Raw genomic sequence first — 14,151 nt, 5'->3', positions numbered from 1 at the left:
TGTTCCTGCCCGCTACTTCCAGCACACACAAGAAATTGCTTTAGAAGATTTTAAAGTTTTGTTGTGTGAGCACAAAGAGCACTTTATAAATACAGCATGTTGTGCAATGTATTAATTGCTACGAAATGGTAGCTCTTGGACCATTTGGCACGTTTGTTGAGTGTGTTCTAATCAAACCTCAGTTCGTTATAAAGGAAGCTATCATTTTCCTTAGCTTTTGTAAGAAAAATATTTATGAAATTCCGTAGAGAAATCTACCTTAAGTCATGCATGAACTTACTGTGCATTGTTAAATTTTGTAGGTTCTCTTTTATAGTTGTTTGATCTTGTGGCAAAAAGTAATTACGTTTCACCCAACCATGTATACGTTCCTTTTTCCTTCAGTAACAACCAACTTAACACTTAATGGAAAATTAACCTATCTTCCTACAACCTGAATTTCCTTATCTGAAGTCTTCTCTACAGTTAATTTGAACTGTTAAAGTAATTAAAAAAAAACCACTGCTGTAATTAAATCTGGTTCGGACTTCTATTTACAGTACTAGTTGCTAATCAGTTTACTGCTTTAGCATGCGCTGATGGCAATAGTTGTCAATGCAAATATTTATGTACTCGGATTGTATGCACCTAGCTTTAAGTTTGTATGAAATTAAATATACTAAGTTCTCTCCACAGAACAGGGGGTGTGTACACTTCTATATCGCTGCTTTACCGCCCTTTTTGGTGCTGGTTCTGTCTTATCTGCCCTCCAGGAGAATCAGTTTGACTTCACACAGTGAAGCCCACTTCTGCCACTGCTGAGTGCTGTGCTCTCACGTTCGTACAGCTGCTGTTACTTGAACTACTTCTGGTATGTCTTCATGCATTGCAGTTAGGGCTTGTAGTTACAGCACACTCATGCCTTGCTTGTGACAACTATTTCATTAGGGTTGCACATTTTTCTGTCCTAGGCACAGCCTTAAGTTCCCTATCTTTCTCTGGCTATGCACACGTTGTTACAAGTTCATCCATTTCTGTAGCGTTGATGTGTCTGTAATCTTCTTACAGTCCAAACTTTGAAGCAAGCAAAACACAAAATCTGTGATGCACGAGCCTGTACAAAAGATGGGGAAAATGTGGAGTTGTTATGGAGGACCACTCTAGTCATTCTTCCAGGGAACTTAAAGAAAGAGATCAGTTTTAGTAAGTGCACTAGTCAGACTAGTAAAACCATCACATTTTTACATTAATGGAGCTTAAAAAATGGAACTGCCACTTCTATTTCCCCTGCTTTTATTTCATGTGTTGTTTCTGGGGGGCCTGAACCTGTCTTTTCTCATACCTCCCTCTCTTCCCAATGTACTTTCTTCATGTAACTCTACATCAGAGTTGCTCGTAACAAACATATATGGACAGGCAGTGTTGGTTGGTAATGTACCATAATAAGAAGTGAGCTGTCCTGTATCTTCTCTTTAGAGCACTGGAAACTGTGAATCCGTGTATTTTTATTTTGGCATTAAGGGTTGCTGTTGTGGCTTTTGGCACGTCTCCATCTGCACATCTGAGCTGCCCATGCTGAAGTGTCCCTGCAGGTATTGAAATGTGTTCGTATGTCTGCAGAAACAGTGCTGAAGAAGTTTGTATTGCTGCCCCAGAATGCAAAGTTTGGGGGGATTTTCTTCCTTATAATTAATTCTGGGTGAAGATGGCAGAGCTTGCTAAGAAGGCTACAATGGGGCAAGAAATCCGTTGTCAGTTATATATTGGGTTTTTCCATGCAAGACCTCAAGAGATTTCTTTTCCATCAGGCAGCAATAGTACTTACTTACATAGCACTTTACATCTGCAAAATGGTCTATGAAGATGAGCTAATTAATCTGCACAATGCCTCTGGGAAGCAAGCAAGTAGAGTTTTTTAAAAAATAAATAAAAGAAGCAAATTTTATGGTGTTTCCTGTGCCATCTTGTGATGTTTACACTTCACTGGGGCAGTGACATACCTCCTGTGGGCAAACTACTTTTATAGCTGCACAAATAAAAAAGTGCATAATATATGAGGTGGCTTATGTATTAAATTAGACTTATTCAGGTGTGTGCTGCATATTTTGCTAACCTGCTAACCCTGTTGTAACTGATTGCCCTTTCATAGCACAAGGGGAGGAAAGAATTATAACTATGATTTTATCTTTAAACCAAAGATGTCTCAGCAGCACAGCAGAGAGATAATTTACTTAAAAGAAAAATAATAAAGCCACAGAGGAAAAGTGGGCTATTGAACTCCACTGGAGTTCATCATAAACTCTTCTAGCAGGCACCTCCATGTCGCAAGCAAATCCCTGATTCCCCAGAGAAGCCCTGGAGATGGAGAGGACTGTAAGTTCTAGTGGTGATTAGTGCCCATTAAGATTCAGCTCGGTGTCCAGTAAAGTGCTTTTGGCTACAAGCTAATAATTCCCGATGCACAGTTGAGACTGCTTTATCTTGTGTATTATCCAGTGATTTTTTTTTCCATTTCAACTGCCAACATTTGCTTGACTAGCAACCTCTTTTTTCCAGAGAGTTGCATGTAGTTTTGGTGCAGGTCTGACCAGTGAGACCATTAAAAATTCAAGTCATTTAGGTTTTTCCTCACAGACAGACTTTCCCCACTGTTACATGGTATGCTTGGGCTAAGAGAACAGCAGGAATGTCTACAGCAGTGGTCACCAACCTTGCTGACCCCAAGGTATCAGCGCCATGCAAATAATGAGTGCTTTGCTTTTCCAGCTACCTTTTTATTTATTTTTTTAATTACTCCTCATCTGTAGGAGATGCTCGGGAGGACTTTACGTGCACTAAACAGTGAGGATTGCTGGTCTAATTGCTGGTCTTCCTTAGGGTCTAAACCCTAAGGAAGCATCAGGTGGCTGCTCTGTCATGGCCACCATTGGGTTAGCGCTCCGGTCTCCCTTTGACCATGGTGAGGTGACCAGGGTGAGGTGTTAACAGTTCTGCCCAGGAGAGAGCAGATGGGAAGGATTGTAGGAATGTTTTTTGTTGGGTTTTACAGACTGTGAGTTTTGGAAGAAGTGTTTTATTCCTGGCGTTGGTAAAGCAGGCTGTGGTGGGTTGAACACGGCCGGCAGCCCACCCAAACCCTTCTCCTCAGAGGGACTGTCAGAACCAGCTGCAACGAGCAGACTGGAACCAGCCGTGACTGGCCAGGACCATCCAGAAGCAGCCATGACTGGATGGAACTGGTTGGAACCAGCTGCGACCAGCCAGAACCGGCTACGACCGGTGCAGGGCACCCCGGCCTCTCCTCACAGGGCCGGGGCCCCACTGCCTGTGCCTCACAACCGCTGCCCAATGCGTTCGCATGGGAGGGAGCCAGGGCTCCGCGTGCTATTTCTGAACATGTGTGGGGAAAATGCGGCTTTTCCCCCTGCTGCTGCCATTTGGGATGTTTGCGGGAGGAAGGGGATCTGCACTGAAGTGCCGTTGCCATGTTGTATTACATCTCTCTCAGGCTTTTTGAAGGTAACATGTTCGATAGGTGGGCCCAGTGACGTGAGGTGAATTCACTACTTGTTGATGATGAAGAAACTATCATCAGCACCTACTGCAATAATGCACATTTATTCAGATTAGCAGGGCTCTAACATGTTAGAAAACTTAATAATGTTTCTCAATTTTTAAGTTAATTTCAGTTCTTCGTGCAAATACCAATTAAGTATTGGAAACTTTGCTAAGTGCAGACAACTGTTTTTTTTTAAGAAAAATTGACCCATCTCTTCCCATGTTACACAGTATTTTAAAAAATCTTCTGCTGAGTGTTCCCATACATGTTTCTAATTTAAGTAGTTCAGATAGATCACAGGGAGATAGACCGTAAGGCAACATCTTGCATTTAATTGCAAATGATTTATATTAAAAGAAATTGATTTACATTTAAAAGTTAATTAAAAAAAGTCCGATTCTCAGTTATTTTCTTTTATCTCTTCTGCTCTACTGCTTCTGCTCAGTCATTGCTAATGCATTTCTTCAGCTGCAGCCTCTGGAGACAGAAGTTTTAAATGTGTGTGGTTCCCTCACTGCCTTCCCACGAGGTTTGAACAGCAGCAGCAAGCTGGCCAGGAACGAGTTAATTCCTTGAATTGCTGTTTTTCTTCAGATATTGGGTGGCAACCTCCCTTCTTCTAATTCAACAGTTTTTTTTTTGTTGTTTTGTTTTGTTTTGTTTTGTTTTTGTGAGAAGTAGAAGCCTACACTTGTCAGAAGATTTGGTGATTTGAGCAAAAGTCACATGGCAGTGCATGGGTAATGTTATTGCTGTCTTTTCTGATAATCTTTAACCGGTGTTGCAGTCTTCTGGAAATAACTTTTATTCCTAGGCTTCATAAATTATATTTCAAATATCTGAAACTGTGTAGATTTCTAGAATACTTCAAAGTACTTGTGCAACTTAGTGGTTTTTTTTTCTAATAATCTTCCTAATGTGCTGTCTCTTCCTATGTCTTCAGAAGATGTATTTGCTTGAGTTGGGTAGCTCCTTCAGCATTTCAGAAATCTTTTCTTTGAGGCTGCTACAAGACATGTTAAGCTTGAGAAAAAATAAATACAAAGAATGGACCTACCCAAGTCACTAAAAGTGGCTTATTTATAAACTACTTGCCAGCGGGCAGATTATGGCCTTATTTTGGAGCTGGATCCAAAATTCAACCCTTGTGTTTGAACCTGATTTAAAAACAGGGAATTCCTGAATGATGTGAAATGAAAAAGCAAAACGTAGAAACAAAAACTGGAAATGTAATCAGAAAAACTTCTTAAAAAAAAAAGAGTTTATTATTGTTATTAAAAAAAAAAAAAAAAGAGAGAGAGAAGAAAAATGTTTACCCATAAAAGTGTTAGAACTCTTTGAAGAGATATACAGGCTAACTTCAGCATACCAGTCCTTAATTTTTCCATCTCTTCTATCATTCTGTGTGGTATAAATGAATTGTCTGATGTTGCTCCACCCTCAAGAGAGATGCTTTTCTGTGGTGCTGTGAATGTAGTTGGTAAAGTGCTCTGGAATGAAATGTTCTATATAATTACTGTAGTATTTCTTTGTTTTGTGGAGCGGGGCTGGCAAGGGAGAAGAGATGGCAATCGTTCACAAGCGGTTACTGCTTTTTTGCAGAATCTTGATCAGCTGAGATCATGAGACCGTTTTGCCCTACCGTTTCCGGTAATTGGATGTTTCTAAGCAGCAGGTCAAACTAATTTGTCTTTAGAGGGACTGTTTATTTTGTTATACTGCTGTCAGTGACAGGTTTGGGGGGTTTGGTGTTGATCTTTTTTTTTCCTTTTTTTTTTTTTTTTTTTTTTTTTCTTCTCTCCTGATTTTGAGCTGCTGTTCTGTTCCAGCACTTTGTGCAAGATCCCTGGGTGTAGTTACGTGATTAGCTTTAGAGGGCGAGGGAGCAATTACAGTTTTGTGTTATTTATTTTGCAGTCAGTATTGTTTAAGCACACATTCAGCAAGTTTCTTTCCCAAGGCCTGTGCTGTGCTCTTCACACAGATATCTCACGTGAGCTTTGGCAGGGGGTAGGGTGACCAAAGTTGCTGTTTCTTCCAGGGGAAAGACTGTGAGGGTGTGGGAGGCTGTTTCCCAAGAGAAGTACAGAAGTTCATCTCGAGTAATGAGGTGGGTGGCATTAGAGGAAGAAAAGGGCTGAACCGGAGGAAAATACCACGTTGTAAACAAGTGGCAAAGTTGGAGAGAAACAGTTCAGATCACTCTGCCCCCTGCCTCCAGCACACCTACAACTGCAGAAGGTAGGGGCAAGCGTGCAGCCTCTTAGCTCTCTTAGGAGCAATGCTAGCCTGTTTAGCAACAGGCTCAACAACTTTGCATTCCTCTTGTGTGTGTGCTTGTCTGCTCCAGTCCCTGACTGGCAGGTGGGATCTGTTGGGAATCAAGCCGTGGACTTTTAAACTGATCCAACTTGACACACTATTTGCAGCAGGGGCATTATAATGTGTGAGACATTATGATGGCAGCAGTAACCAAAATGTGCAGGTTTCTGCTTCTGTGTCTTGAAGAACAGCTTTTGCCTTTTCATTCGAAGCAATGTTACACCTAGAAGTTCAGCTCTTGGCACTTCTAAAATAAACAAGAGCTCAGGGAAAAGGCTTTCAGTATCAGACTTAACCATTTCATTTTCAAAGCCATAAATCACATTATGAATTAAAAATAAATAAATAAATAAATAAATAAAACAGCACCATCAACAACAAAAAAGAGACGACAAAACAAAGAGAAAAAAAATGATTGTTTTCTTTTAAGTGAATCTGCGGGGTATTTTTTAGCACTGCATATTTCCTAAGCTGTTTAAAGGGCAAAAGTGGGGTTACATCTGCAAATAAAGTGGAATTTTGCCAGGCACATTCAGAGACACAGTTCCTTGTTCAGCTGACAAAACCACGTTTTCATCTTGACTGCCTTCTTGCAGCCCGGACAGTTTACGCAGTGGTATCAGCCTCTTAAGTTTCCCTGCTGCTGCTTTTAGACTTTGAGTCAGCTGCTCAGAATCCCTGACTTTTCTCAGCATCGGGCGTGTTTCTGCTTAACAGGAGTCTCCTCCTGCCCACACACCCCCCTTCCACCCCACCCTGAGTGCTTTCGCTGGCGCTCAGCTCCCCCACCCTCCCTTGGGACAGGAAAAATGAAGTGTCTGCCTGTCCCAGGGAGATTATGTGGCTGTTCGCAAGGAGAGCGGCGTGCATCCCATGCGCTGGCAAGGGAGGCGAGCAACCCAAGGGCAGCTATTGTTCAACTGGAGCCAAGGAGCTGAATAGAGAGGCTTGCGCTTGACGGGCTTCAGCTCTGGCTTTTCTGCATTCCAAACCATCTGCGGCGGGGAAAACAGCGCGGAGAGGAGCATGCAGAGGCTGCGCTGACTTTCTGGTTGGCGTGGTGGCAGGACCATGGTAGAGGCATTGGGATTACCGCAGAATGCAGTTCACAGGTGAGATCCCTCATGACATTGTCCATGCAAATAGGGGACGGTATTGCTGCAATACTCCGGGGAGGCGGGATTGGGTAGGAGGCACCTAGGTGTTTTGCTGGAAATTTAAAGTGACTAGGTATAAAGTAATGAGAAAGTTAAAGGCTTTTTTTTTTTTTTTGAGCTTTTCCTTGCTGCACATGAATGTACACCTTTTTCTTCATTAGTTCAGGTTTATGTACAGTGTTTTTTAAAGTCATGTTTACATGTATTTAATTTGTTCATTGGAAAAGTGAATTATTGGTACTTTTCTGCTTGCTAGCACAGAATTCAGATGTGTTTGTATTCAAACCTCATTGAGATGCAAAGATGAGAGAGAAGTTTTTGTAATGGCTTTCCAAGTTTAGCATGTAGTTTATTGCTACTTAGATTATTAGGTTTACTTTCTCGCCCTCTCGGTGAAAGCCTTCTCTTGCCTAACATAAGTCAGTATGTGTACATTTTTATATAACATTGAATTTCTGGGCTAGGCCAGGCATCATTCTTCAAGGGCACACTGTGGGAATATTTTTCACTGTTTACTTGCGGCTGGCACTGTGTGATGTTTTCAGCATGTGATATTGCCAACCTTGCTTCCTGTCCTCCAGCAAGCGATGGTAAATCAAAGCAGTTCAGGGAATACTACAGGTTGCTCATAAAAACAAGAGGATTTGCTTCCAGTACAAAGCACGTTGCATTAGTAATGGAATGTACTTTTGCAGCAGCTTTTTTCTTAAGATGATAAGTAGTAGCAAGCTGGAGAGCATTTAAATTTTGTGCCTTTTGAGATCGTTGAGACATTCTTCAGTGGCTACACAAGCAGTGATTGTTACCTAAGGAAACCAGAATGGAAACTACTGAGTTAAGTTTTTTCTACCTCAGAACCAGCCTTTAATAGGTACTGATTATGAAGTCTTTCTCAGTCATTTTCCTCCTCTTCTGTAGACCAGGGAGAATACTAATTTGCAAACTTGGAGAGACTGTTTTTGTTAGCCTGAACCAATGAGGTTGTTCTGCAGCTGCTTTTGAATTACATGATCAGAAAATGAAAACCTTCTGCCTTAGCCTTTTTTGGGCAAACATGTTTCTTCCCAAAACAAGCAAACTTTCAGCAAACTGATTAGTTGAACTCGTGGCAGCACAATCCCGATCCCTTCCAAGTTTCATTTAGATGATCTTGGGGTGGTTGCCAGGACGTACCCTTTAGAATTTCCCACCTTTCTGGGCGGGCTTCTTCATACAATTTACATGTTAATGCGACGCAGAATCAAAAATACAGTACTGGGGATTTCTGGAAGGCAGACATGAGCAGCAGCTTACCTTCCTGCAAAATCTTCATCTCGTGCCTAACTTTATCTGATACTCTGTGGGTGCTCTTGCTCTTTCTGTCTCCAGAAATCTAGAGGGAGGGGAAACCTGCATAATTCTAATGAATACTTGAAGTGACTTCTGTCAGAAAGATCGGTCATGGCTATTTAAAGCTCATGGGAACAAACCGGCTTCATTTGTATATAAGCAGGAGGAGGAAGGGGCGTTCTGGTACACTGAGGCTTGACCAGCTCGTTGCTATTTTCTGATAGCTGGGAGAAAGTGTCACATCAACTCTGTAACAGGAAAGTCAGGGAATTATGTGATGTAGCAACATACAGCGTATGGACGGCGTTTGTAAATGGCTTGCTGGCATCAAGAGACGGATTCATTCTCTAGCCTGTGGAGGTACGTACCTTTTCAAAGCTTTAATTCTCCACAAAGGGAATACTTCCTTTTATCTAGATTTGTTGGCTAATTGGCATCAGACAGCACAAATGTTTTTTACAAGAGCTAATAATGGTGAGTTTTGAAACTGGGCCAATGGCAGAAGGGAGACTAATGATCCCATTCCACTTAATTTTCTACATATTTGTGTGACTGCTATTAGTAAGGGAGAGAGAGGGAGAGCTGCACAAGAACTCAGCAAGCAAATGATGCAACTACAGTCACCGCATACAGTTTCAGCAGAATTGGCTCTAAATGTTAAATGGTCAGCAGCCTTCCTATATATGTGTATACTCTGTGGATTTAATGGGGAATGGTGCTGGAATTGTCATGGTAAACCTAACTGCAAAAACTGGGTTGTGGACTTCTATAATAGCTGATTATCTGAGCAGATGATGGCATCTACTAGTAGCTATGGCAAGTGTACATAGAGTTTCCTTACACAGCTGAACAGTGCTGCTCCTTACGCAGTGGATCTATTGTTATGATACACAACATGGCATTTTTCTTCTCCTGCACCTGCAGCAAGCTCAGCAGGGATTTTAGCAGGGCAATGGCGGGACGTGGGCACCTGCCAGAGAAGTAAGACAGCTCCACTGATGTGTTTGCTCGCAGTAGGCCTCTGGGCAACCTTTGAGTGTCACCAGCCACAAGCATTCAAAATTGCAAGTCTGACTTAGAAGAGAGGAGAATGAAGGTTGGGTTGGTTGTGGTTGTTTTTTGTTGTTGTTGTTTTGGTTTGGTTTGGTGTTTTTTTTTTTTTTTGGTACTCATTTTCCTGTTCATTTTGATGCTTCTGGGAGTAGCCTTCAGTCAGGTTTTCAAGCTCAGTTGCACTCTAACCAGGAAGGCCAGGTCCTTTTTCTAGAATAGAGGCTGCAATTGTCTCTGTGTTTGCTTGATTCCAGGAATAATGGCTACAGGAAAAGTGCCAGATGCTGTAAAATACAGCATGATTCCCATGCCAGCTTTTACAGCATTAATTTTCGTAAAGGCATGTCCTGGTAAGTCATGAGGTCAGTCTAAAATGCCGGATATATTCTTCAGTGGAACTCGTGCCAGTGTCCAAGAAGAATCTTTTAAGGTACTGTCAGTTGGAAATTAAGCCTCTGTCCACAAGATGGAGGACTTGGTATGTCCTCACAAAAGTTACCTAGACCAGAGTTTCTTGCCTGTGCTGTGTTCCCTTCTTTCACCACTAAATTTGGTCCCTGATTTGGAAGCAGATTAAGAAAATACAAACAAACTCTGTTTACTGCCTTTCTTCTACTTATCTTTGGTGTTTGGAAAGACTTCAGGCTTTGGCAGTTGCCCTATTTTGATGCTTGCATAGAGATTAACATGGTATTCCTATAAACACAGGTGGAACCGAGTAGTAAAAGGGAGGGAGACCACATGATTCATAGGCAGGGTAGGAAATCATATTGCTGGCCATAACCTCTCATTTTCAGAATGCTCCTTCTCTGCTACATACCTGGTAAGTGCAAGCTGCGTGCTTTCAGGCTGCTAGAAGCTTAAAGCTTTTGGCTGTTGGCTTTCTGTCTCATGACCTGGTGTTAGAGCCGCAGGTTGTTATGAATTTGTCTGTGCCAATCAAGCAGAGTTCACCTCCCACCTGATGATGTTGGCAAAGCTGTGGTTTCTTGCCATACAAAAGGCGCAAGTGGTGACCTCAGGGTGGAGTAAAGTTCTCTATTGGCACAGCACCCTCAACCCGGCTTTGCAAGAATCGCTGGTATTTAGTTTGTTCTGAAAACAAGCAAGTTGGACTTGTTGTGGGAGTGCTACATAAAACTGATGTTACCTTGTACTAAAGCTTGCAGGAAGAAAGGAAGCAATCTGTACGCTGGTGGGATGGTGTGGCAATTCCTACATGATCTGAGCAGAAGTTTAAAAAGTTGTATGATAGGTGGGGTATCATATATTGATTGTGTTGAATTGCTTCTCAAAAGACTTTGAAACCATCTGGCATCAAACTCTTCCAGACTGGTAAGATACATTTAGCTCTCTTTCACCTGAAACCATTTATTTTTCTCCAAATTCTAGTTCTCTACCTATCTGATCATATCTCGTCATGTAACACACACACGCATCCCAACAGCAACACATACACCCAGACTCAACCCTCACTGTGTTGTTTTTTCATCTGTTCTGTTGTTGTTATAGATGTCCAAGCAATTTATAGTATTAATAGGAAAAATGGCTCCCGGCTGCTTCCCTGCTGTGTTTGAAGGTATATGCAGTAGGATATGGCCAAGGATAAGCAGTAGGTCAGAAAGTAATATACAGACCAGCATTAAGGTAGTAGTCCAACAAAACTGTCTTGATTATTTTCATCTGCATTTCTTTTTGAATTTGGGCAAAATTCAACACTTGAAGATGCAAGTTGTGCAAAGTATTTGGCCTGCACAATGAGTAGGAAAAAGTGTTTTCATTTTCCATCCTTGACTGTTGCATTCATGGGGAAGTACTTTGCTGTCCAAACAGCAACTCAGAGGACAGTTTAATACAAGGCGTCCTTTTCCTCAAAAAAACTCCTCCTTGTTTTCTCCTTTTGACAGTTCATTGGAAGTCAGCCTCCTGAACTGCAAAGGACAAAGTAGGTGCCTGTGAGGATAGTAATAACTTGTCAGATCGCTCACCCTGTATAGCGTACTTGTCCCTGCCAATTACGTTACAAGCACTAGAAGTTATTTGAAAGGTACTTTTCCCATGGTATTTCAATATATTTTCTGATAAATCAGTCATATTATAGATGCTTCTCCTTATCTGTATTTCTGATACAGCTACTTTAAAATGATTTAGAATGGATAAAACCTGAAGAATCTTTATCATCTGTAAAATAGCAGTGGTGCTGTACCTGAACGGTTTAAGCCCAATATTTTTTTATTTCCTCCTCCTTCTTTGTAATACTTGGCAGACTTGAAATTACAGCCTGCAGAGCTGCATCTGGCTCTTCATTGCCTAGAAAGGTGCATTTTTTGTAGACAACCTGAGAGATGCAAGTCTGAGGGACATAAGAGAGGAAGGAAGCTGTGTTGCCGGTGTTCTGTTTGTTTTGTCAGCATGTATTGTTTTTAGCTTTTTCCAAAACACCATTTTTCTTCCAGTAGCTCTGCAGAAATCGTGTTCATCCTTGTTAACTTTCATCTTGATCATGTTTAAGCTGTGCTTGTCTTTGAAGACGGGACTTCTTGGAAATTGTTGTTCACAAAAGTGCTGTAATGCTGATACCACAAGAGACAGTAGGGATTTCAGTCCTCCCAGTATCAAAGTTCAAAAATCACTACCTATTTTTCTCTTATACTGCTTTAAAAGATGGAAGATCTCTTGTACTTGGGCTGGATCTTCAGATTTGTGAGGCAGGAGATACGACTGGTCTCAGTGGGTGGCAGGAATCACACCCTGAATATTGATCTTTTTCTTGTTGTTCATCCATTTTTGAAGGTTTGACATCACTCAGGTTCTTTTCTTCTTAATTTTTCTTCTATCCTTAGTGTTAAAGTGCTAAATATCATTTCTAGCAACAATGCTAGCTCAGAAATCCCCTTTTAAAGTGCGTGAGACTTGATCCATTTCAAGCTGTTGCTTTCACAGCATCCACTTACCAGCAATTCTGGAGAAGTGCGTGTGTTGGTGGGGTTCACTTTGGTTTGCTTTGTGGTATTTCCACCCACCTCACTCCCCCAAGACAGAGCTCTGTGTTTCCAGAACATTTTGAGTCTGTTCCTCCTTTTGAACACCCAGTGTTTTTGATGGGAGGGAAAGAATATAGGTGGCGTTCTTCATAAACACATTCTTGGGGGAAAAGGTCATCGCATGAAGACCAGCATCAGATATTAAGTAGTCTTTACGTACAGCTTGTTAAATACATAGCTGGATGTATTCAGGCTTGAATACAAGATGTCTGTTTACATAAGGCATATGGCTCACAGTTTGGAAAAGCGCTGTGGAGTGGATGACTCTGTAAATAATGTCTTCGCCCTAATTTGGAATGAAATTAGCTTAATGTTTTTAGAGTAGTCATTAATAGATGCTTACAAAGTACCATACTGCTAGCAGCGTAACTTAGCCGAATCCTTGGCTATCCTGAAGATACCTGAAGTTGGATGGAGTACAAAAAGGTAATTAAGTTAGTGTAGAAAGGGAAGGGGGGAATAAAGCCACGAAAAACTGCGGTTGCTTTGTCAGTGAAGTTCTGAAAATGCAACAGTCTCCCTGGCAGATACTTGTGTCGGAGCTGTTGATTGCTTCTGGTTGGTCACTGTTTTGTAACACAGGAAAAATATTTTTCCATGGAAAGTAGAGAACAAGAAAAGGATGGTTTGCCCTGGCGTGGTAAAACTGTCCTAGTGCTAGCAAGCTCTGACTTTGGGAACTGGCTTGTTTAGGGTTAACATGCCCAACAACCAAAATCACAGTAATTTGCTTAGTCTTCAATTACTCCAATTTTTTTATTTTAAGATCATTTAAGGCTTTATCCTTGTCTTGCTATGCGTGAACAGCATGGTGGTTCCTTCTACGCCTGCCTGCTTGGCCTCTAGATAGAGCCACGTTTCTTTTCTTCCACAGTGCTGGGCACCCTCTGTGACGCAGGTGCAGGTACGTATCTCACTCGCTCTGCGTTGAGCTTCAACTGATGGCTTCACTCCAGTCTTCTGCTGTTCTCAAGCATCCCTTTAAGAGGTGTTTTAAAAGTAAGTTGAAATTCAGTTCCCTAGCAGGTGGCTTCATAGACTTCTGACAGCTCTGTTTCTTTGACATGAAAAACATGTCTGTGATGCTAAGCTATTGTGTGTACTCAACGTAGTTTCTGTACACCAGTGAAACAATGAAATGGAAATCCCTTAAAACATAGCTCGCAATCACAGAAAAGATTCTGTAGCATTGTTAGGTTCATGCAGGCAGACAAACAGATCTTTATGTTGCAGGGGAAGTCCCAGCCAACTTCCATGCTGGCAGCTGCCGTCCTTTGTGTCCAAGTGACCTGCCTGAAGCGGCTGGGAAGGGTCCCTGGTTAGATTTAGGTACCCGGCTGTTTGCTGTGTCGTTGTGGTAGGGGCTTGCCACTCAGTTTCTACGAGGTGAGGTACAAGCAGCCAGCCAAGAGGAGATGATTTTGCTGGCAGGCTAAATGGGCATGGAAGAGCTTTATAAAAGCGAGGCCCTCACGGTTTAAATTCTCATTTCAGTTGCTGACCTGTTTGCCTCCAACCCCTTGTCAAAATTAAGTGTGGAAATAGCTTCCTGACATTACTTAAAATGTCACTTACACAAGAGAGCTCTTGACTGTGTTATTATATACTAGAGAACTTCAAGGTTTGTTGTGTTGTTCACCTTCATTTTGAGCCTTCCTGTTCCTATTTATCTTTACAGGCTGTCAGCAGGCACGGCTCTCGCTGCCCT

At 41.8% G+C, this 14,151-nt stretch overlaps 1 protein-coding gene across 9 annotated transcripts in view; it reads left to right on the top strand.

Moving 5' to 3' along the window:
- The window catches only part of RASAL2 (RAS protein activator like 2), a 175,159-nt gene that overhangs the window by 91,606 nt on the left and 69,402 nt on the right, over positions 1–14,151 (top strand). Inside the window, exon 1 of one of the 9 annotated variants that reach the window (XM_082765624.1) lies at positions 6,943–6,972. The exons of 7 other annotated variants lie outside the window; for them this stretch is intronic. In XM_082765624.1, coding sequence (XP_082621750.1) covers positions 6,960–6,972 — 13 coding nt within the window. In that variant the 5' untranslated portion in view covers positions 6,943–6,959. Of the gene's footprint in view, positions 1–6,942; positions 6,973–8,567; positions 8,707–14,151 lie in introns of those variants that run through there. One more of the 9 variants, XM_082765623.1, reaches the window with a different exon arrangement.

The sequence above is a fragment of the Aythya marila genome (genome assembly GCF_965140915.1).
Source record: "Aythya marila genome assembly, chromosome: 8".
NCBI lineage: Eukaryota > Metazoa > Chordata > Aves > Anseriformes > Anatidae > Aythya > Aythya marila.
The sequence above is the reverse complement of the archived record's forward strand: the minus strand, read 5'-3'. Positions and strand labels throughout refer to the sequence as shown.